This window comes from Sitodiplosis mosellana, unplaced genomic scaffold (assembly GCF_009176505.1).
Source record: "Sitodiplosis mosellana isolate CC-2019 unplaced genomic scaffold, AAFC_SMos_1.0 Smas_scaffold_6165, whole genome shotgun sequence".
NCBI lineage: Eukaryota > Metazoa > Arthropoda > Insecta > Diptera > Cecidomyiidae > Sitodiplosis > Sitodiplosis mosellana.
Genome location: NW_022601406.1, coordinates 1,512,464 through 1,536,393, shown reverse-complemented (window position 1 = coordinate 1,536,393; position 23,930 = coordinate 1,512,464). Strand labels below are relative to the sequence as shown.

The 23,930-nt window shown below is 36.1% G+C and overlaps 5 protein-coding genes and 1 long non-coding RNA gene across 10 annotated transcripts; 3 read left to right on the top strand and 3 right to left on the bottom strand.

Moving 5' to 3' along the window:
- The first annotated feature begins 85 nt into the window (after positions 1–85).
- LOC129574700 (WD repeat, SAM and U-box domain-containing protein 1-like) lies at positions 86–10,206 on the top strand. 2 transcript variants are annotated; one of them, XM_055457070.1, is made up of 10 exons: positions 86–568; positions 953–2,998; positions 3,410–3,524; positions 6,517–6,638; positions 6,709–6,786; positions 7,555–7,754; positions 8,114–8,250; positions 8,596–8,696; positions 8,793–9,124; positions 9,453–10,206. In XM_055457070.1, the coding sequence occupies exons 2-10, from the start codon at positions 2,886–2,888 to the stop codon at positions 9,638–9,640; spliced, it is 1,386 nt and encodes a 461-aa protein (XP_055313045.1). In that variant the 5' UTR covers positions 86–568; positions 953–2,885; the 3' UTR covers positions 9,641–10,206. The 2 variants fall into 2 exon arrangements, with proteins under 2 accessions (XP_055313045.1, XP_055313044.1); XM_055457069.1 differs by having other exon boundaries at positions 6,691–6,786.
- On the bottom strand, positions 3,626–6,382 carry LOC129574693 (anaphase-promoting complex subunit 5). The gene is made up of 2 exons (XM_055457058.1): positions 4,968–6,382; positions 3,626–4,854 (listed from the first exon to the last, which is right to left on the bottom strand). The coding sequence occupies exons 1-2, from the start codon at positions 6,229–6,231 to the stop codon at positions 3,755–3,757; spliced, it is 2,364 nt and encodes a 787-aa protein (XP_055313033.1). The 5' UTR covers positions 6,232–6,382; the 3' UTR covers positions 3,626–3,754.
- On the bottom strand, positions 6,798–10,179 carry LOC129574721 (uncharacterized). Its single transcript, XR_008688724.1, has 2 exons — positions 7,515–10,179; positions 6,798–7,428 (listed from the first exon to the last, which is right to left on the bottom strand). It is a non-coding gene; the product is annotated as an uncharacterized LOC129574721 (long non-coding RNA).
- Positions 10,207–12,550: 2,344 nt separating the features above from the next.
- On the top strand, positions 12,551–16,469 carry LOC129574712 (oxysterol-binding protein-related protein 11-like). 4 transcript variants are annotated; one of them, XM_055457085.1, is made up of 6 exons: positions 12,551–12,663; positions 12,731–14,416; positions 14,598–14,881; positions 15,059–15,159; positions 15,273–15,417; positions 15,566–16,469. In XM_055457085.1, the coding sequence occupies exons 2-6, from the start codon at positions 14,326–14,328 to the stop codon at positions 15,578–15,580; spliced, it is 636 nt and encodes a 211-aa protein (XP_055313060.1). In that variant the 5' UTR covers positions 12,551–12,663; positions 12,731–14,325; the 3' UTR covers positions 15,581–16,469. The 4 variants fall into 4 exon arrangements, with proteins under 4 accessions (XP_055313060.1, XP_055313062.1, XP_055313061.1 ...); XM_055457087.1 differs by having other exon boundaries at positions 12,556–12,663; positions 15,563–16,469; XM_055457086.1 differs by lacking the exon at positions 12,551–12,663 and having other exon boundaries at positions 12,707–13,056; positions 13,746–14,416.
- Positions 16,455–18,768, bottom strand: LOC129574704 (programmed cell death protein 2). The gene is made up of 5 exons (XM_055457074.1): positions 18,487–18,768; positions 18,326–18,423; positions 17,858–17,939; positions 17,149–17,706; positions 16,455–17,044 (listed from the first exon to the last, which is right to left on the bottom strand). The coding sequence occupies exons 1-5, from the start codon at positions 18,766–18,768 to the stop codon at positions 16,883–16,885; spliced, it is 1,182 nt and encodes a 393-aa protein (XP_055313049.1). The 3' UTR covers positions 16,455–16,882.
- Positions 18,769–18,809: 41 nt separating this feature from the next.
- On the top strand, positions 18,810–22,776 carry LOC129574694 (N-alpha-acetyltransferase 35, NatC auxiliary subunit). Its single transcript, XM_055457059.1, has 11 exons — positions 18,810–18,959; positions 19,036–19,214; positions 19,303–19,454; positions 19,672–19,895; positions 20,047–20,206; positions 20,663–20,858; positions 20,943–21,124; positions 21,220–21,414; positions 21,596–22,102; positions 22,171–22,425; positions 22,548–22,776. The coding sequence occupies exons 1-11, from the start codon at positions 18,934–18,936 to the stop codon at positions 22,686–22,688; spliced, it is 2,217 nt and encodes a 738-aa protein (XP_055313034.1). The 5' UTR covers positions 18,810–18,933; the 3' UTR covers positions 22,689–22,776.
- The last annotated feature ends 1,154 nt before the right edge of the window (positions 22,777–23,930 follow it).

The following is a 23,930-nucleotide window of genomic DNA, read 5'->3' as shown; positions in this document are numbered from 1 at the left end:
ATAAAATTAGAATACATATACTCTAATCACACACGGAGAGATGTGTATGAACTATGATGGTTGAAGGGAAAAAGCTGAAATGATTACGATGAAAAGAATGATATAAATCGTCACTATAGTCGAATGTCCATTGTATGGTAGTTGTCATTGAATTTTAGTGTTGAAAACGTTGGGCTCATTGAATTATCTTGATAAAAACCACACTGATAAGGTTTATCTCTCTGCATAAATCGTGGAATTTTCTATGCCACTCCATATGAAAATGTAGTGTTTGAGGGGCAGGGCAGTCACGCTTCGATTTGAACAAATAAATTGCATTCACTGTATGCGGACAGCACATTATTGTGCGCTGAAACCATGTTCACAGCTCAATAAAACGTTGACCAATATGGAGAAATTTTTGCTGTTGCTTGTTTGTTTAGTCAGTGGCCTAGGCATTTGTTTCGTACATACGGAAACGATAGATACATGGGGTGAATTGTATAATGTTCGTGCTGTCGATCATCGAACGGCGATAGCCCGCGGTTTCTGGTTCCGTATTCAAAATCGAACCCTTGCATTTCCATCGGTAATCATGCCCGTGTGCAAATAAAATGACTAACAGTCTCAGTTGTATGTAACTGTATGTAGTGATACACAACTAAAACTGGCTAAGTTGATTGAAATCATGCGTTTTGTATGGAGACAATCACGTTTAGTTATTCTTTCAGTGAGTCAACCAATTTGGGACATTTTGACTAAGAGTGATTTGTGATTAAAGTTAACTGCAGTTGCTTATTTTGTTCGAGACAAATCACTTTTAGTCAGTCAAAATGTCCCAAATTAATCGACTGACTAGTCAGCCAAAAAATTTTCCACACGGGTGCATAAAACAAATGAGTTATTTATTTTTTAAGTGTGATTTACCTACGTCCTTTTAACATAACTATTTGTTACACACATTTATTTGCAGGCTGGCGAATATGATTCGGTCATTGGGGCAATTCAGCATATCAGCTATCATAAAAACCCAGTTCAAACGAAAATTGTGAGCGGTGGTGTTGGCAGCAAGCATTTGGTGTTTATCATTCTATCACAACGTTCATACGGCATCGATTCAACGGTGACAGTTTTTACAAAACTCGACGAATAATCATACGTCGTCAATAGACACACAAAAAAAAATTGCCAATAAACTAAAAATAGACACCGAAAAACCCATTGACTTTGTCCATATGTTCGTTTTCAAAGAGATTTCATTTTCCAGATAATTGGTGTATATGTTGAAGTTTTGCTCGTGTAGGCTTGTTCACTTGTTTGTTTGTTTGCCTACTTGCTTCCTTGATTGGTTACTCTGTCTCTTTGTCACGCAGTATGGAATTAGATCCTCTTTTTTAAATGAAATTATGAATATGTATTGGTGTCATTTCTATCAACTATCAATCAGAGACCGTTAGTTTCTCACCGTATGTATTGTAGGCAAAGTGCTTACCAGGTGAAAAATCGTGTCGACATCACCTTCAAATATAGACAATTTTCCAATTGTTTTTTCGTCTTTATTTGTATCGTTGAACATTGAATGCGTTGAACTGTGCCCTTAAGGTGTGTTCATCAACGTGAACTACTACGATTACTCGGAAAAAAATATCTTCTTGTTTGACAAGTTTTTCGACTTTTTTCCCCCATGGAATTAGTTAGCACCACATAAGTGCTAGCCGAAGTCCAACATTGATTGATTTTCCACTTGAAGATCACTTTTACCATCCAACTCTCCTTCCCACCACTCATCGATAGGAAAAACGACCAAAAAGGAAGGAGAAGGTGGAGAAGATGCTCATCATTTTTTATTTAATTGCTTAACCGGCTAATTCGAAGCTCAATTTGATATGAATGAGTATATTTGTGGCAGTGAAAGAAATGAATTCTCCCTCTCTCTATCTCTATGTCTTTTGTCTCCCTTGTCTCGTTCTCTCCATTCCATTCGCCACTCCATCGGCTCCAATATGCAAACGCACACGACAACGACAAAACTTGTATTGAATAAATAATTAGTAAAATATCCGCGTCATTCGTATCGTTTGGTGGTGGCCCGACCTGGGCACGGACATTCTATTCGGCCGAGTATTTCAGTTGCTATTGTATCGTTAGCCGATTTGCTACGTTCATTTTTCTCACGTCCAAACTAGGTTACGGGTTGTGAATTTTCGCATTTGGTTTTCTTCGATTTTCGAGAAAAAAAAGAATCCTCGGAACAGTCGAACACAATCATCCACCCACACACAGACGCACTCACTCCACCGAATATATTATACATAGAAAACTAAAAGAAATCTTTTTATTTTATGTTCATTGAATTCAAACAATAAAAATTGGATAGAGATAGACACAGTGTGAGACAGACAGAGAGAGAGGGAGACAAAGAGCACCCGAATGATACAAATGCAATGCGGATTTTATTTTCTATCGATCGTATAATATAGAACACATTGATTCGACAGTGTGAGAACAATTTCGTGTGTTTATGTCAAGGCAATAATGTGTCTCTCCTTTTTATGATATTGCCGCTACCAATCATATCAGCATAAATTATTACGTTAACTGTCCGTGTGTACGACCGACGGCCAATATAATTGTGATCAATATTTCCACAAATCGTTTACCGACTTGTTATAAATTTTTTTTTTTAAACCCACCCGGATTTTCCATCTCATCATTTTCAATTCAAAAACCGAGAGAGTGATCCGTGCCAAGTGTGATAAACCATATTTTAGTTAGAACATTTGCATTTTCGCAGTTTTTTTCCCATTTTATTTATCGTTGGTTTCAAAAAATTGTGCTCAACACGAACAACAACAAGCAGAACCAATTTGCATTCTGTGCCTTTTTTTTTAGTTTGTATATGGAAAATGTCGAGATTAATTGCAAAACATGTAAAAGTATTGCAAGAAATTAAAGCGCATACACGAGACGTAACTTGTGTTGAATTCTGGGGAAATAATTTACTTGTATCTGGTTCTAGGTAATGATAATATTTAACGAAGAATTTAAGAAAAAAAATTCTTAAAAAAAAAATGAAAAAAAAAAAATCAATTCACAACCAAACCGAACGGAAAAAGTGTGTTCAAATTTTTGCGGATTCGATACAAAACATAACAGAACAGAAAATATAAAGTAACAAACGTCGTTTAAAATATTGGATCTAGCGCCTCAAATCATACGTGGATTTTAAATGTTCGAAATGAAACTTTACGGTGCCACACGATAATTCGGACGCGCAAAATAAAAACCTTTTTGATAATAGATTTCATTATTATTAGTATTATTTTTGGTTGTTCGTTTCGCCTTGAAAAGAGAGAGAAAAAACGTTGAAATAATAGTTGTGTGTGTATGTGTTGTTGTTGGTTTATTTTATTTTTTTATTTTCGTACAGTGATAAGACGATTCGAGTGTGGAAATGGCATGTGGGCTGTGGTTTTTTGGAGGAGAGCTATTCACCGTTGCTTGGTCATAAATATGGAATAACAAGTGTTAAAGTATCGCCACAGGTGTGTAATTAGTGCACGCAATTGTTTGTTGACTCTCTTTTCTTGTTGTTGTTGTTCTGTGTTTCTTCCACATTTTATTCGAAATAAAAATGACTCAAAAATTTGTTGTTTCATAAACTTATTCTTCAGTTCTTGTTTTATTTGAATTTTATTTTTTCATTTTCTTCTTCAATTCAGTTCGGTTTGTTTTTTGTTGTTCTTAATTTTCGATCGGCATGTGTGTTGTTATCTTATAAAAATACATTGAGATATTCGGTTGGCGTTGGGAATTGTTCGTCTAAATATCGAAATTTGCACGCCCATTTATTGCGTTCGGCCATTAGGCCGACGCTTTCATAGAATATCGACAAATAAATGTAGATATCCTTGACTTTGGCGAATGCCTCGAGTTTCATAAAATTTTGTATACATTCGTCTAAAATGGGTAGCGTGGCTAATAGTTTATTGATTTTCTCTAAATGATTATCTCCTTGGGCCGCAATCAAACACTTAACAAATAAGAATTGAGTACGCGTACAATCATAAATGCCGCCATTTGCTAATATGGTTTCCATACAATTTCGAATTAACTTCAGTGCCTGCTGTGGCATTCCCATCAGTAATAAAACATAGGTGGTGTGCAGATCAACCAGTGCCGCTTCATAGGATAGAAATTTTTCTTTTGCATATACGGATGCTTCATTCAGAATGCCCATAGCTTCGGCGGAAAATCGCTTTTCCGCACTAATTGCCAACTCGTTGCGTACAAATGTGTTTGACATCAGAATCATTGTACGAACACGATAAATGGGCTCGAGTCCATCGTCGTTGAGTAATTGTTGCAGATATTTGTAGGCTGCCGATCCATTTCCTCGTGAAATATTCAATGTGGCCTGTTGCAATGCACTCAACACGGGATTATAAATGCGAATTTGACTGCATGCTCTCAGTCCATCGGTCCATTTGCAACGATGAATGGATTGCTGTGATTGAATGTAGGCTTCGGTCATTTGCCAGTTTCGTGACAATGGATCTCGTGGAAATCGTTCGGCAGCATGTTGAATGACCACGGCCGACAGAACGTGTTCACCCTGTACACTAAGCCAAAGTGCAATCGAACACAGCGACAGGCATACGGCTTCACTATTCTCGATGCAATCACTATCTTTACTCGATCGCACCACTTGCAGCAACAGTTGATTGCATAACGATGCCAATTCCGTTTTGCCATACAATTGCCAGACGGCCGCTTTTTGCGAACAACTATTCGCCACCAAATCCATAAGGCTGTGCTGGAAATTGATCACCTCACTTTTCATTAGCAGCTCGAATAATTTTGATGGCACAACGCCTGTAAATGGAAATGGAAAATTTTCGAAACCGATTAAAGAAGAAAAACTTTTTCATTTTCTTTGTTGTTGGAACAATCAAAAATTAAAATCAATACTGATTAATGATAATTACCTGAAATAGCGGCAACATTTACAACAAACTGTACACCCAGCGACACCGAATGAACCGCCGTATTTTCCAGTTGATTTGTCACATTTGTCTCGCACAACAGCACATACTTTTTATCCAACAAACATAACCACAGCTGTGCCAATTGTAAGCATGCTTTGTCACCGGCTTCTTGTGCCAACATTATGCATTCACGTAAATTGGACAGCGTTTCATTGTAATGTTCGAATTTCATGTGTAAAATGGCCAAATTCAAGCTGGAATACTGTAGTCCACGGTTTGCATTCTTCGATTGGCCATTGTTTGATGTTTGAGCTGCTTCCGCATTGGCCGCATCAATTTCACGCGATGAATTCTGATCATAGGCCCGATGATATGAATCCAATGAGCTGAAGAAATCACGAACACGCAAACTATTTAAATAAGTGAGTGCGTGGGCTTGTGTGTACAACGGAATATCATCGATAATTTCATTGAGCCGTTGTTGTAATTCGATGGGTTTTAAGGCGTAAATTTCGTTGTTCTCCAATAGATTGCATTGTTGAGCAATAAATAAATCGGCTTGTTTGACAGACCATTTACTGTGTCCATTACGTTCTTTGATCGTTGAAATGGACGGCATAATGAGTGACAATTGACGTTTCGATGCGTGCCGTGCTTCATTCGATATATCAGCCATCATCGATGATGAACAATCAACACTGTCATCCGGTTCAAAATTGGCGGCGCCTTCATTTGTCGATGAAAATGCCATTGCACGAATCCCCTTCTCATAGTAGGCTATAATACTTTCGTACAAATCGCTTATTCCCTCAAAACCCATTTTATTGAGCGCCAACAGTATGCGTCGTATATAAAATCCGACCACACCAAATTGATTGACATGCAAATTGTCGGTGAGCAATTTACCGATAAACATTTGTAAATCAAATAATACATCAAGACCAACGGTAGATATCGTTTCCATGAGCTCTTCAAAGCTGTGCAAATGATTTGGATCGATGCCAACGTCTGCATTCGATAGAAAACTGTGCAAATCCTTGTACGACATATCCGGAAATTGGATCAATTTCAATAATAGCATACAAAAACGTTTTGAATATTTTGCCGGGTAAACGTCATGATTCTCATGTTCGCTCTTCACTTTTAAATATTCTTGCACCAAAAATACCACCACTATTTTATGCGGCGTAATTTTATCGATTTTCATCGTTTTTGCATTCGGCCAAATGTTTAATGGATCGAATTCCCTTCGATTCGTATCCATATCGGATATTTGTGATTTTCGATTTGATTCAATTGACACCGAATTTATTTACACGGAACTTGTAACATCAAGACGAAAAGCGACCATCGCTTGAATTTCAACACACAGCACACATTCAAATGTTGTTGCTCGGTTTTGTTGCCGTTGACAATTCACAAAGTGTCAAAATGGCGCTGTCGATGCATCGCAATTTCATCAAACCGATGTTGCGGTGAAGTGTTGAACCAATTATGCGCGTAAGTTTGAAATATTGGAATAATATTCTCTTTCTTGTTTTGCTTACAGGGTGGTGTACTAGCATCAGCTTCGGTTGATGGCACTATGATACTATGGGATCTAACAGATGGCTCAAAAACTAATATCCTGTCTCAAGAAAATGGCGAAGCCATTCGATGCTGTGTCTTTAGGTAAAGAACAAGTTGTTGCTAATCAATTGTAGTCGCTAAACATGTAATTAAGCACTAATTTATCAAACAGTCCGGACGGAGCGAACATTGTTAGCTCGGATGATAGTGGCACCGTTTGTGTTTGGGGACAAAGCAAATCAATTACAAGGTATAGTTGCGTTTTCTTTTTTCATTCATATTTTTTTAATTTCAATTAGATTAATTAATATCATGCTTAATTTTGCACATTTCTACATTTTTAATTACCGATCGAAACTAATTGTATTTATAATTGAATTGTAAAAAAATGGAATTATACATCAGAACGTCAGACATTGCGTCGGACATTTTTGTTGCTATCAGTTATTGTGAATTTTTTGATGAGAATTATTGATTTGATTATGTCGACAATATCAATTATTTGGTAATAATAACTGTAATTTTATTGCTGATAAATATTTGGTCATAGTTTTTAATAAAATTGTACTTCTCTTATTCCTGTTAATGTGGGGAATTATCCCAATTTTTTCTTTAAATTTTTTCGTCAGTCAAATGTTTCCCTTGGGATTGATGGTAATTCCATCCATAATTATGAATTCAATTATGATTGAATTAGTTGGGATAATACGATATTATCAAGTGGCTTAATAGTCGTGCTTTTGCGTAGACATTTTTTCATGGCCCATATTTCAATATTCCTTCCTCTGTGACAATGCTAAATTATTCCAAATGTTTCAAAATGTTTGAAGCTTTCAATTCATCACATTGAATTACATGCATTTCTTGCTCCAGTTTTCTGCATCGAATTTTGCTTGATAAAATTGCAATAAAATATCAATAGATTTGCTTTCTAAGTTAACAATGCTTACTTAGTTTTTATTCATGATTTTAAATTACCTGAGGATATTGAACACATTAAAATGGGTTGTTGTTCCAGGATTATAAAGCGGCATGAGGAATCCGTGCATTGTTTGTCATTTTCATCTGATTCGACAATCTTATTAACCGGTTGTATGATCGGTAACATTCGAATCAGTTACATGGACAACGACACCGATGAGCCAGACTGTATCATTGATGCTGCACACGACATGGGTGTGCTGGCGACGGATTTTTGCAAACTTTACCATTATGATCGTGAGTCTTTGCTTTTATTTTCGTCCAATCAAATAATTGATGGGATGTTGTCCATCAGAAGACAATTGTCGGTTGTGTAAGTTCAAAGTGAAAGAATAACTTTTGAATTGGTGTGAATGAAGATAATTTTGAGTGTACCAATTTTGAAGAAGAATTTTGGAACATTTTAAAGATCGATTTACAGAAAATATGTCAATTCCAGTTGTATTTACCTTCATTGGATAACTCATTTTCTATTGAGCGTTTAATTTTCCATACAAAATTTTCAAACCTTTGGTAGAAAATGGTTTACTGTTCATTTTGAACTAATCCCATTGCTATAATATCAAAACTAAGATGATTCTATGATTCTCTTGTAGCGTCCGATTATAATACAACAATTTACACGTTCGCTTCAAGCGGAACCGATCAACTGATCAAACTTTGGCGTCTTTACTGCCTGCGAGACTTGAAAGAGCCCAAAGGATCATCGCGACTACTTCCCGATGGTGTGATGGTATGTATATGGATAAGACTATTTTATGCCAGAAATAATTTCGTAAAAAAAACAGAATCAAACAACAGAAGTGAAAGCGGAAACGAGAGTTGTAGCTTTTATTTACATTAGTCAAATGTACATGTATGCACATATTTGGTTATGTTTTTACTTTTTCGTAAGTAAATATTACTTGTACCACAAACGATTTGTTTAAGTTTGTTCTGAATAGCCAAATATTGTTGAAGCAAAACTGTTGAAGAAAAACAACAACGCAAACTCTTATCACGTGCATCATTTATAACCTGCACCGTCATTCTTATTTCTATTCTAAAATTTCAAATTCAATGAACCATTTTAAATTAGGAGCACCTTTGTGGCAATTCAACGGTTGTGGGAACATCGACCATGAACGCTGAATGCATCATAGCAATTCAAGCTCATGGAAGCTCAGTGACGTGCGTCAAGTAAGTGTATGGCATTGAATTGAATTGAATTGGGAATATCGGCCATGTGTGATGAATGTAAGTAATTATAATGTATCCTTGAAACAAATTCCCTAGGTTCAATGTCATGGGTACATTATTGTTGTCCTGTAGCATGGATAAAACCATCAAGGTGTGGGATTTACAGGGCAACTGTATCAAAACAATGACAGAACACACGAGATATGTCAATTGTATGGCTGTGAATAGTGATTCAACGGTGTTTTGTAGCGGCTCCAATGATCGAACGATTTTAATTTGGGACCTAACCAATACGCTCACATTGGACAGCCATTTGACTGGCGTTCGTAGTATTTTGTTCAATTTGGCCTCGAGCCGCACCGAAGTGCCCTTAGACTTTATTTGCCCGATTACGCATGAAATTATGAAAGATCCCATTCTGGCTGAAGGTATCCCCCGTCAACACACAAAAATTCTTCTTTTTTTAGATTGTATGTCAATGCTTTTCAGATCAATGCCTACTCTCCAAACTCAAAATCATTATAATTAGCACCGAATTCATAATTGAATTTCTAACACAAAATTACAAACATTCCGATTTGAATTTTAGTTCAAATCAAAACTTTGATTCATTCCGAAATTGCTTTTAATTTAGATTCAAAATCCAAACCTCGCTCTTGATTTCAATCTAAAAAAAAATTCACTTTCTATTCCAAATTGAACCAACTATTGACAAATGTCAAGTTCAGAAAAAAATCTGATTTTTCCTCACTACAGATGGATTTTCTTACGAACGCGAAGCCTTAGAGGGATGGTTTGAGCGGGGCAAATTTTCGTCGCCAATGACAAATTTGGAAATATCGCCGGATATTATGGAAAATTCGATTTTGCGTGAGCGCATTGGAGGCTTTTTGCGCGACATGGACTTTGATGCCTTTACATTTGAACAAAATGAGGAAATTTAGTGGAAATTTTAATTTAATACATTCACTATTTGTATGCACAAAACCAAAGATATAAAGGAAAACTGATGACATAACGCTGTCTCACATGATTTGTTCGACATTGGAACTGAGCTTAAATCGATTAATTTTCTTTTTATTTTCTAACTCTTGCAAAGAATCAACCGAATTCATTGAAACAAACCGAAAAATAAGTTAAAACAAACAAACAAAAAATGGTATCTTTACAATAAATGTGTGGCACTTTCAATTATGAAAATGCTAGAAACAATTGCCCAATTTTCAATTCGAAAAAAAAAACAAATAAAACTTGTCTATAAATTCCGATAAAAATGTGCAAAAATGCAGTGGAAAAAGTCATGGTTTTAACAAGAGAGAGAGAGAGAGAGAGAGAGAGAGTGAAATTAAGAAAAAACTGATGATCAAAGAGACAAAACATCTTTAACCGAAAATAAAATATATCTTACCTTGGTTATAATTAGCTGTCATTTTTATGTTACGTAATTGCTTGCACATTCAGTGCGAGTGCTGTATTTAAATACAAAATAAATCTAAAAGCACTTTGTACCGTATGAAGGTGTTGCATTGTTGTTTTTTTTTTCTCCACATTCACATTCACAAGAAAAACGACACACGAGATGAAAAAAAAATAGCAAGGTGGATGCGGGAGGTATTCGTTTTGATTTGTCTCCAGATGAATCGTTGCAATTCGAATAGTACATAAAGAGAGCAATTCCATGACAGTGAATCCTAAATACAGGAATATTACTAGGAATATTTCCATACTGTCGACGGATAGCTCTCTTTATTTTCTCATTCGATTTATCGTTCCATTCGCGTTCTCGATGATAATTCAGATGAAATGATCCAACACGAACACTTTGTATTTTTTTCAGTCGAAAATTCCAAAATGGATCATGTGATCACACCGTCGATGATTGGCCTCAATTGTTCTCATTTTTTTTTTCGCTGGCGTTATTGCTGCTGAAAATGACACCGACCAAAACTCAAGTGAAATTTCGTGTGAATTGACTTACTTTGTTTGGAAAAGAAGAAGAAAAGAAACGCAACAGGAAACGAAAAAAAAGATCAAAGAAGCAGGAGAAGAAGAAAACTAGAAGGTGAAGAATGGAATGATATATAATATGTTTCGCTTTACTTGCCACATAACCAACTTGTGACGCGCGCGTGCAATCGTTATTGAGTCTTCGCTGTGTTTGATGGAAACAATATATCGTAAACGGTTTTCTTATCATTATTAGTTCAGTAAAGTTCCAAATGAAAAAATAAAAATAAAAATATAAAACACACGGGCAAAAAGAAGGGTACAATGAAATGAGGTACAATGCAAACCAAATACTTGAATTTCGAGCACACTTCTGTTTTCAACAAATACACATATCGGTACGTACATATCGGCAACGGTGGAACAGAGCCGAAACAACCAAAGAAGAAGAAGAAGAAATGATTACCGTTTCTCAGCTAACGAACGAGCGATTGCTTGTGCGCGCGTTCTCCACAGAGTTTACATTGTAAATGTATTCATCGATCATGTGAAGAAGATTTCGACCAGAAAAAAAAAATCGACAATTTTTTTTCTGCACAAAAATTATCGAACACTTTAAAATTGTTCGAAATCACTTGAAACTTACGTGATGATTGGACGAAAGGATTTTTACTAGCGACAGAGTGACACGGTGTTTGTGTGCTTGCGTGTATGCTTATGAGCGATTGTTTTGGCCGTTGGACAGATGAAAAAAAAAGATATCGCTTTGAGTATGCCGTGTATGCGCACAATACCGATGTGATAATTAAAGAAAAACGTACACTACCAGCATTGGTCAATATATTGTTTACCTGTCAATAAATTCAAATCGTTTTCTCTTTCTCTCTCTTTTTCTTTCTTTCTTGCTCTCTCGCTCTCTCTCTCTCTCTCTCTCCATTTCGTTTGTGTAATTTCGTTCTTGCTCTGTCTAATTCGTCGTTTTTTTTTTAATTTGAAATTTGCGTGTGTGTCGTTTCGTAAATAAATCGGACCGCTTTGGAATTCCATTTGTGTCCAATTTTTTTTTCTTCTTCTGCGTGGGGATTACTAAACTAAGTCTATTTTTTTCTTGGCCGCTTTTTTTTCTCTCTACTGATCGAAGATCGTTTCCCTCTCGGCAGAAAAACACTTACACGATATCACTTGTGTTGAGAAAATGAGGTAAGAAAATCTTTGTGTATTCAATTTATAAAGGCCTAGGCGTGCATTGAAGGGAAAAAAGGAGCTAAATGTATATGATTGTGTATGGAACGAGAGACGAAAACAAAAGAGAGCGCAAGCAAGAGAGAGAGAGAGAGAGAGAGAGAAAAGGACAGAAAAAATAAAGAAAAAAAAAACCACGAAGAAATAATACGAAATATTGAAATTGTGTGCACACAATTCGTCAGGTGTGTATGATTGTGTGATAGTAGCGAAACGACATAGCGATAACAACATTTTTTTTTATTTGCCGATTCCATATCATCGACGGTGCGGCATATTGTTGTTACTTTTTTTCTGTTCTTTTCGTTCATTCGTTCGTTGGGTTTGTGTATTTCTTTAACGACACAGATCTTTCGACGATTTGAGATAAATGGATGGACAGACAGAACCATGCACACTGATGCACACCACAAATTTACAAACTCTCACACACACACACACTCACACAGCCGGTGTCATTGTATGCACATGAGGGGGGGGGGGGTGATGGGGAAATGTTTATGAAAAAGTAAATAAAAATAAAATCCATAACTTTTGGAAGCGTTTCACTCTTAGTTTTACGTTTTACATACAGCAAACAGAAAAAATTTCAGTTTTTTTTTTCTCTCTTTGACGAGTATCCAAAGTCGTTGTCGTTTTCGAGTATGGCAATATTATTACCTTATGAACAGAGAGTAGTCTTGTGAGGAGGCCATTGGAAAACAGGGCAATAAATTAACAGCTACTTAATTCAAGCGAGAGCAACAATGTGAGCAAGACGACAAAAAAAAGAGACAAAGTAATTAGAACATACGGCTGGTTCTTGCGTTTGCTTGCTCTATCTTTCTCTTCATCCAATTGTACAGGTGAACAGAACAATTATTCAAAAACGCCACTCAAAAAAAACAACAAAGAAGAAGAACACTACATGCAAACACATGCACACGGACAAAGATGAATCAATTCAATTAAAATAGAGCAACGCAATACATCATAAATTTGGAATATAAGTGAAGTGAATTCATACAGATGAAAAATCTGAACCAAACAAATATATAAAAACCATCATATAACCATCCGTCTGCAGTATTATCTCGACCAATTAGTATCATATTTTCGTTTTGTCATCGTACAAGATCCACAAATGGCGAGAAAAACGGTTCGATGAAAGAAGAGAAAACAAACGACATTGGTTTGTATTGTTCAGTAGATTGGAACAAACCAAACGATTATCATTTTCTTGTTGGATTCTTCTTTTTGTTTGAGAGCAGAAAAATAACCCAATACAAAGTCATCACATCGAAATGAAGATAAAAATCCCGATAAGAGAGGATAAAACACGACAAAAATTTTACTGTCTCATGCTCAAACATTTAAATTGAAACGGAAACATTAAATATACACACGAACGCCTATTAATAATGGGAGAAACAGAACCAAAAAAAGAATGGAAAACGACTTAATAAACCTATTTATTTAAATGCGCCATGCTCTAAAGACAGCTCATTCTCATTGTTTTTTTTATGGCAAATTTGTCATATTTCTTATCACGAGCGAACGTGAGCGCGCGAACGCAAAGAATTCTGTTCGCTTTTTGGTTTCGAGTCGAGTTATCTATAATAATCCGTAATCCCATTCACCATGATTTCCATGGAAATGTTTTTTCAATGATAAAATTTGAAGAAGAAAAACACGTAATGAAAGTTGCTGCAAGTTTTTCACTTCTTCCAAATTGAATCATCGAGAATCGTCTGATTTTGTTGTTGTTGGAGTTGTTGTTGCAACAAGCAATTATGAAATTCCATAAAATTTCATTGTGATTCATTACATAACAATTTTACGACAAAAAAAACTGAGTCACTCTCGAAATTTTTGTTGTAGCCACCCAAAAGTGTGCGGAACAGTTACGTATGGTATCAATTTTGAATTATTGCGCCAAATCGAAGTGGCTACCACAGCGCTCAGCTCCTCCGTCCAAGTGTCATCTGTCATTCACAATCAAGGTGAGAGTGAGAGAGAGAGAGAGAGAGAGAGAGAGAGAGAGAGAGAGAGAGAGAAGTTTAAAGACAACTCTATTTTTATCAAGTCATACCAAAAATCCATGTATTTATTGTTGCATTGTGCATGTTTCTGTTTGATTTGATCCTCGAGAGAAACAAATTATTTATTTTTGTTTCCATTTTGTTCGCACACTATATCTCTCTTTGAATTTATTTAACAACAAAAGAAACAACGTTATACAAGCAAGTTCCAAGGTTATAGATGTTGTTTTTTTCTTTCGTCGGTATCAAAAATCAAATAATTTAAACCATATTGTTAGCAAGTGACCGTATGATGGTTGAATGTCATTTGTGTTAGGCATTTGTTGAGTTTTTTGGTTCAATTTTGGTTGTGACTGTAGAAAGAGAAAGAGATAGAAAACCACGTACGAGAAAGTCTCCTCAAAATCAATTTGGAATCTATGGATCAACCAGTATCAGGCCGAAATATTGGCGGAATTAAACAAACACAAATCAGCGGACTATTATGTAAATACACAAACGTGGTTAAAGGTTGGTGTGTGTATTGCTCTGTTTTGTTGCTAAAGAAGATGAAAGAAAACAAATTCTTTTGATGATAAAGCATTTGATAAAAAAAAGAAGAGATGAACGACATTTCATGAGAGTCAATTTTAACATGTGATTGTTCTTTTTCTGTGGCGCATTTTTTCTCTTGTTTTTTCTTGACATAAAGGATGGCAATATAGATGGTTCACGGTCGATCCGCAGACGGGAACGTTAAGCTATTATATCTGTGAAAACAGTGCCGAGGACACGGCACCGCCAAATATAGCCGGCAATACGCCGCGATGGCAGGAGCATCTGGCTGGTGCCGTTGTTTGTCCAAGCGATGAAGATTCACGCACATTCACCATTGGCACGGCAAACGGTGACACATTGAAATTAAGAGCCAATAATGCACGAGCACGCCAAGAATGGGTGGATGCACTTCGTAATATTGCCGAATGCCATACACAGGTATTAACTTTTGACACATCAAAATGCTTACACATTGTTTATACCGACGAAAATTATTTGGTTTTAATATCATTTGTTTTTGTATCTCTGTGTGTTAGCACAATTGCCGAGATTGTATTTGCGAATCGTATTTTACGTGATTTTTTATTTGTAAGAAACAACTCAAATTCATTTCAGTCAATCGGTTCACAATTCGAGCTACTGCCACCAAGGGAAATAATTGCGGCATCAGATGCGTTTGGTGAAGCACGACAACAGCTTCAAAACACAGAGCTATGGTGAGAATGACGAATTTTCTTTCATTGGCAATTTCAACGCATTCTTCACTAAAATTACCGAAAATGTCTTCTTTTTCTCCTGAATTAACCAATTTTATTTCTCTTCGCTGCAGCAATGCAATGCTAACAAGGGCCATTGAAAATGTTGAACCGCCATTGAATGCCACGGATCCAGATTTGTTGCTATTAAAGGCCATATCGGCGGCCAGTACACATTGTCTATTCCAATGCATGAACTTATTACAACGACACCATGATGTAAGCGGCGACAATCGCTTCGATTATGTCTAATTATTGTTTTCCAATTGAGGTTTTTCTCCTCTCTCTTTCTCTCTCTCTCTCTCCATTTTCTTTCGGTTTTTTTTTCGTTTGTATTAAAATTTATTATAAATCTTTTTTTTAGTAGCGCCCATATCATTAAACTTTTAGCCGTTACGACTGAATTATCCAAAAAAAGGTGCTATAACTGAGATGTGTGTACATTTTTTTTTTACGAAGCGCCAAATGAGATGAAGATTTCCAATCTAGAGTTATGGGTTCATTTGTCTCTTTCAAATCCTTTCTCTGTGTTCGGCGAAAGACCATTTGCTCTGGTTGATTTCTGCGCAACAATGTAGAATGACCATAGAATAAAATATGAGATAACTAGATTCGAATTAAGTTATGCGATATTGTTTATAGATTTTTTTTTAGTAAGTTGCAGTATTTAAGCATTTTTGTTGTTCACCCCACGCCCTGCCGTTCGAAACCAGTGATTACTATATAATAGTCATTAGCACGTGATTTCAATCAATTTCAAAGTATAAAACAAACCACATATAGGTTTAATAATGCAAATGTTCAATAGATTTGTCCATGGATTATTTGTTTGAGATTTTTAATACGCGCGTGCAACCCATTTACAGCCAAATTAAATGAAATCGCTCAGAGCCGAATGCTCTTCCCTCATTAATTTTAAGCGAAATTAAATAAACAAAACCGAAGATGTAACATGTTGTACATGTTGTTTTTAGACTCATGTATTTTTACTGGCAAACATATATATTCACATCAATTAAACATATACAGACACCATTTATATGGTTACCATATCTCTTTCTATTTGCTGATTCTCTCACTCTCTCCCTCAGCGACCATATCATCTTACATCTCAGTGATAGATACACCTTTAGTTGTTGTTATGTTGTTCTGGACTGAAAATTTCTTGATATTTGCGCTTGATTTAGAAGAAATGAAAAAGAGCAACAACAAAAAAACGAAACAAAAAAAAATATTATAAGAGAATAAAAAGAAAATTTCTTTGATTTCGACTTGTTCATAGTTCTTTTATTTACAAATCCCTCTCTTCTCCTCCTCTTTTGCCCATTTTCGTAGCTTGAAGATAATCTCAAAACATATCAATCTTAACAATCGTGATCCGTTTAACGTGAATTCATGTCACCTATTCAGTGATATCATAAAAAAAACACACGCACACTTCTCAATGAGATAAATCCATAGCAAACACTGTGTCGCAATCAACATTTCTGAGAATAATGGCTTTCAAAATTGCCGTGTGTGACATGATAAAAGCGATTTCTCAATAATTTCAAATGATAGAGATAATGCATAAGCATTTGTTTTAAATCACCACAGGCTGGAATTAACAAATTGATACAAAAAAGAAATGAGTCTTGTGATTAGCTTAACAATAATAATGTTTTGCAAAATGAAAATCATCATTTCAATGCTTTTCCTCGTCAACCGTTTCACAAATGTCCTGTTTGTAACAGTATTCATCCACATAATTTCCATTTGTGTTGCAACTCTGTTCGCATGTGTAAATGGCTATGATGCCCCAGTCAATGTTTAATTCCTTGTACGAATTCAATAGCTGTGGCATAATCTGTGGAATATTGAATGGATTCGCTTCTGTTTAGTTCAAATCAAATTTGCAGAAAAATAGGCTTAACTCTTTGTTTGTATGGATGAGCATTGCTCAAAACTTACTTGAAATTCAAATACTCTGGGTTCGTTGCAAATGTCGCATGCAGGAATGGCGCTGAGTTCCGGCTGATTTTTGCTGGTTATCCACAATGGTTTGCCACCTCGATCGAAACGAAGCACTTGCTCCGGATCGGCAGCGATTCGTTTTTTAAATCGATGGAAATCTTTATCGTCATCAATTTGATTTGTGTATTTTTCAAACTCTTCGTCGGGCACATTGGTCAATGTGTCGTCGGTGGCTTGTTCTTTCTGTTTTCGTACGAATTCTTCGTAGTCTTTCAATCGGCGAGCCTCTTGATCTTCCTCATTTTCCGCATCATTGGAGTCACTCGCTTCCTCCGGCTCCGTAACTAAGTCAAACTCCTCGAGAAGATACTGGTGTTTTTCATTACCCGGTGACGGTTTTATATTTCCACCACATAATGCCTTGTGTTCACCTAGGCTCCAGTCGATTTTTTGATGCTCTTTGCTACAGTAATTCACCGATTTACAAGCACCACAACTTAGTGGACCACGACAACCGCAAACTTGGCACAGTTTCACTGAGCCAATTATTTCGTCCTAAAGAAGGCCCAAAGAGGGTTGCAAAGAAAAAAAACATTGAAATACGAAAATAAACGTTTAAAGATAATATTTTTAAAATGCAATAAAATCTGCCAGAAATAAGAAACCGGAATCAGTGGGAAGCACAAATGACTGAGAGGACACATACCGATGGTTCATCCTCATTTGGCGGTGTCGCTTCATAGTATTTGTTCTCTCTCGGTAATTGACATCGAAACACTTTGATGGTGCTGCAAAGGAAAAAGAGCGAAATTATTTCCAATTTCGAAACCAAATGACTCATCTGTTCAGAGATGTAGAGCGTTGATCAATGAAATTATAAAAAGATTTGATTAAAAAAATTCAAAAGAGATTGAATGGCACAAAAATTCTAATTGGAGAAAAAACGAAAAAATTAGGAAAAAAAAATCCAAATAAAATGAGAAAAAAGCATTGGAAATTCTCTAATAGAGAATTACGTTAGAATCCAACTGACATTCGGCAAAATATGGTTAAAAACTAATCCAAGTGCTGATTTTTGATGATCTGACTCAAAATGACCGGCAGTCGCCAAACGATAACACAATTTTGTTTACACGGAAACAATTGTGTAGACAAAAAAAAATACGTAACATACTTGGATGAATTTGGCTTCCAGCAGAGAGGATCAAGACAAATGAAGACATATATTGTTCGATGGAAACAAGTTTCATACTCATCGCGTGGAGCGTACACCTATTGAAATGATAAATGAATTAAATCCCCAAACTAAAATCAATGAAACATCATTCAAATTACTTGGCACAAGAAATCTAGTTGTTTTTCACATTCGGCACACTTCAATCTGTCATTCGATGGAATGGATTCGATGTCTAACCAAGCGGGTCGACCTCCAACTTTGCTGGGAAAAAATGTATTCGTCAACAGCCATGGTTCACATTTTTCCAAAAATCCCAAATCCACACAATCTTTACTCATTTTTTTTTCGTCCCGGAGAAAATCCAAATCAACAATTTGAACACTGTCCGTTCGTCCACTCACGTGCTTGTTCTCGCTACACAAATACGATGACAAATACATGAAGCGCCATCTATTTGTGGGTCAAGTGAATATGTTTGCATCTGTCAATCGTGCACTCGACATTTGGGTTCAATATCAATTTGACAATTCTCAACTCATCCGAAAAAAAATTAGAATACATTTTGTATTGTTTAAGCAGTAAAATAGAAGAAAAATCACAAAATCATGAAAACCAGCACGGACTTGGACAAGTATATAAAACTAATTGGATGATTTTTTTAAATTGATTATTTACTGAGAAAAATGTGTTTCATTTGATATTTCTAGTGCGATAGCAGCTGATTTGAGCGAAGGTTTAGTTGCCATTTCGATCGAAGATTCGGAGAGCAATGCCAATAATGCATCGGCTACTGAGGACGAGTCGAAGAAAGAAGAGCCACTGTTACCGATAAAAATGTGCTATGAATGGAAAGACATTACACAAGAATTCTTTGAAGCAGTCAAAGGTAATGCAATTGTTCACGTTGAAATTGTTATCGACCTAGAACCCATGGTTCTATCATGGAAATCTGTGATTGATTTTTCTCTGAACAGAACTACAACTTGGCGAATTGGTGCATCATCAGAAGTTGTTTGGTTTATTCGAAGCCATGTCAGCTATTGAAATGATGGATCCGAAAATGGACGCGGGCATGTGTTGCAATAAAAATCCAGGCGGTCCGCTTACGTTCGAAACAGCCATCGCAGTAAGTAGAATTCAATGGTTAATTCAATCATTTGGTGAAAACTCGGTGGAAAATTGACTCGGTGATACTGGTATAATTCGGTGAAGAATATTCTTTTGACCAATGATCAATTGTCGAAATTCTTCACATCGTTAAACCATTTAAGGCTCAAAACGCTAGAATTTTCTTTCATTTTTTCACAATTTCCGTCCTTTCCTTCTCTCTCTCTCTCTATCAGAATAACAAAATGAAATTGGGTTCATTCGAAACAAGCGAATTGCTTGGAATTATGGATGGTATCTATGCTTGTCTAGTCTCATGGTTGGATGGACATTCATTGGCTCAAACAATGTTCACCTGCTTGTACCTACATCAGCCGAATAGCATTGAAGACAAAACGCTGCGGGCATTTTGCTGTGCAATGCATAAATTAACACAAATCGTGCGGAAATTTGTGCTACAGTGAGTTTTATTTTTTTACACTCGAATTGAGATGGGTTTATCGATTCTATTTTTCGGTGCATTATGTATAGAGGGAATAGGTTCCAATTTCATTCCAAAAATTAAATAATCGTTTTTTCTAAATTATTTACATTTTTTTTTAAATTGATAGTGCCAAAGTGTTTGAAGAAGAAGATTTTGATCCAAGGGACTATGGCTATGTCTTAACGCCAGACATTGCCAATACTAAAGCATGCTTCATGTTAAAAGAAGCCGAAGATGAGATAACCAAACAGCTAAAAGCTAATCCGGATAATGCGGAAGGAGCCGAAGTAAGACAATTGATACATTTGATATGGCAAATCAATTTTATCCAATAGATTAGATTTGTTTAGTAATTTAATAGTTTCAAAAATGTGTTTTCTGTAAGACATAAAGTGTAAAACCCCTAAACTTTTGGCCAATGTCTGGTTTTTCTTTTCAAAAACTAATTCTATATTATATAATTTCCATCGATGATTATATGTGTAGAAAAAAAAATGCTGAACAAAATTGGCCAAAAGCAAACAAATTGCAAGTTCAGGTGGGATCACCGTAAAGCATAGGTGTATCTCGTATAAATTTGCGAACAATTCCATACTCACTGTGTTTTATTAACAATTAGAATAGAAAAAAATGTTTATATTTTGAAATTCTGTCAAGTTCGTCTCAATTGAAAACTGTTTTATCATTTTAAAACTTAAATTCATTTCGTTTGTATTTTCTTTTCAAAAATCGCATCGTTTCAGGCGTCACAAGCAATAATTGGTAGACTAAAGTTCTTGAGACTGTTTTTGCAAGCGTTGTCAGCGTTAGCGCCGAGCAAAAGTGTATCGCCCAATGAACAAGAGATGAATGAAATTGTTCGCCTACTAAATGGTGCTGCTGATCTCATTCCGTTGATAAAACGAACAATTAGCTTAGGTACCCAAGCAGATCCAAATGGTGAGTTCATGCTTCATTTTGCTTTTTGTTCATGAATTTCAATTGAACATTATCAAAAATAAAATCAATCCAATTTTAAAATAGACGATGCACCCAATCCCATGGGTTTCTCACCGACTGTCAATCAGCGAATCTTGCCACCCACCTTTCCTCGTTACACCAAAATCAAAGAGAGAGATTTTAGCATATCATTTCTTGAAGAATTGGTGCATCGCACAAAGCAAGCCTGTAAAATTGTTCATTGTGTCAATTACCATAGCGCATTGGTACGTTTCGATTAACATTAAAATTCTATCTGAAAATTGCCTAGAGACACAAAAAAACTAACAATACCTCCCAACTCCCCACATTTATTCCACAGAATTTCTTCATTGAGTTTAGTAAAAAATCGGGACCATGTTTATTATCACGTAGTATTCTACAGTGTTTGTATTTCCCACAACCGAATATGATTTTCGGTGTGACACCGGTCACAGATATGCTCCGCGATTCAGTGAAACTATTTTGTGCGCCGACCGTTCTGACGCTTCGGAATAATTTCACATCAAGTGCACCGGTAAGTCAGATTGCCAACAATATTGGCATTTAACACACTTTTCGGTTTAGTTCGTAACAACAATTTTTGAAGAAAATTCAAGAATAATTCCGAAACAATAATATTCCGAGTTTTCATGAAACATATTTAGTTGAACTCATCACAACGAAGCCAATTTAACTGCATATTTTCGCTTCCACAGGTGAAATTCTGCATTGAAACCTTTTTGAAATACTGTATGAACATGTATTCGTTTGTGATGTTCATTCAAATATGCGGTTACAATCGTGCTCGGCAGCGTGACAAATTGGCCAGACTCTTGGACGATTTTGCCAGTTTACAGGATGAGGCGGAACGGGTCGATACCTATTTGTATGAATTGAATCCGGATGAAGCCGATCGTCGTCCATATTTCAGCACATGGGTGTTGTACCACTGTCTGCGCGCCATGGCAATGTATTTGCTGTCCGGGCTTGAGCTGGAGCTCTATAGCGTGCATGAATACATGTATATTTATTGGTATTTATCGGATTATCTCTACAATTGGCTCATAACCACATTGACCAGAGCCGAATGCTTGGCGGATCAAATGCAAAAGCCATCAACCAAATCGAAAAAACCAAAAGCCAAAAAGAAATCCATGAAACTCTACTGTCGCGAGGTTATGTTTAGCCAGGCATTGAAGAACATGTTCTCCGGTTACTATAATGTAAGTGATTTAATTATGACCCATTTATCATCGTCGCAATTGATTTTGTTTTGCTATTATGTCCACAGGCGTTGGCTGGTTTTACCAGAGATGATCGAATTCCTCAACCGCTGTCCACATTCGACAACGAACGCGTTCGATTTGACCATCGTTTCGCGCCGTTTTTCGGACTTACAACACCACCACCCGTATCCTACAATCAATTCCGAGAATATCGCAGCTACACGCTGAACCGATCCTCAATGAATTTGTATCAAGATGCCAGCAACTATTTTCACAGGGCTCGCACCCTTTTGGAAGTGATTCCAAATGCTGATGCTGAGGTTTGTCAACAAACCACACGCCATGTTCAATTGAATGGTTTTTTTTTCTGTTTATTGGATTCAAAATTTATTCTATTTAGAATTGAATGAACTAATGTCCATCATTTGTATTTTCGTTTCAGATTGTGGATATTATCAAAATTGCCAAAATCAACTATGTTGTGATGAATCTCCTAGCAAATGGTCACAAAAAAGAATCAAAATGCTCGCCAGAGTTTGATTTTTCAATACACAAATATTTCCCAACTATTAAACAAAACTAGATTGCGAACACAACTATATTTATAACATCTGAATTGATTTCAAATTTTCAAGAAGGCTAATAAAACGAGAAGGAAAAATAACAATGAACTGATGCGTTTGATTTTTATTTTCATTTTCTTACTTTTATACAACATGTTCATGTCGTGCGTATTGGTGTAATCACCCTCAAAAATAAATCTTTGACACGGAATCAATTTCCAGTGTCAACAAGCTGTGCCTGATCTCACTATAGTGAGTTTACCTTAAAAGATGTCCAAAAATTTCGAGCTGGTGTTTTCAACTGGAAATACATTATACTCAAAATGGACATTTTGTTTAGAAAATATGAATAGAAATATTAACACATTCAACAGGGGCCAGCTTTGTATCCAAATATCATTTTCACTATAGAAAATTGAAACAGAAATGTTTCTGGGGACATTCAGGGGAATTATACATATACCGGTCGTTTTCCCTAAATCTTCATTCAATTCTTAAGGAAATTTCAAGAATTTTATTCAATTTGTTGAATTTTGTTTATTGATAGACAATTTAAATTTCATCTTTATTTAATTTGAGTATGCACAAGAAAATGGGAAAAAGTTAATTTTGGTACACGGTTAACTCCCACAGAAAGGATTTGCGTACTGGAAAAAGTGTAATTTGTTAGTATAAATGAATGCTTGACTGTTCATTTGAGTTCAAATCGAACAATAAAAATTAAACAATGAAATGGATTCACATGACACAATCACAATAGAATGCATTCAATCGCTAACATACCTCTTTGCCATTATGAATTCGCTCTTTGTCATTATTAATTCGTCGCCTAACGGTTGCATTCCACGTCTTCATGCCCCAATCGATGCCCAATTCATAGACAAAGAAGCCATCAGAGTACCGTTTACGTACCAAACCATCTTCCACTAACTTATCGACAACGGTTTTCTTCACTGTGTACAGAATCGATGCCGATACACCATCGCTGAGAATATGTTCGAATTTTTTGTTTGCTTTCAACACTCGATTGATTTTCTCCATGTTAAAAATAATATTGAAATAATACGCTTGATTTGATTTTGACGTGACGTGGCCCACTGTATGTTGCCGACCATATTCATCACGCGGAATGGTACCGGTTTCGCACATCATACGATACAAAACATCAGCGTCTATTCTCACTGCCTTTCGCGTGTGATGACAGATTGGGATGACCACCAAATTCTTGATGTTTGGCAACGCAATGACTTGCACGATGTTGT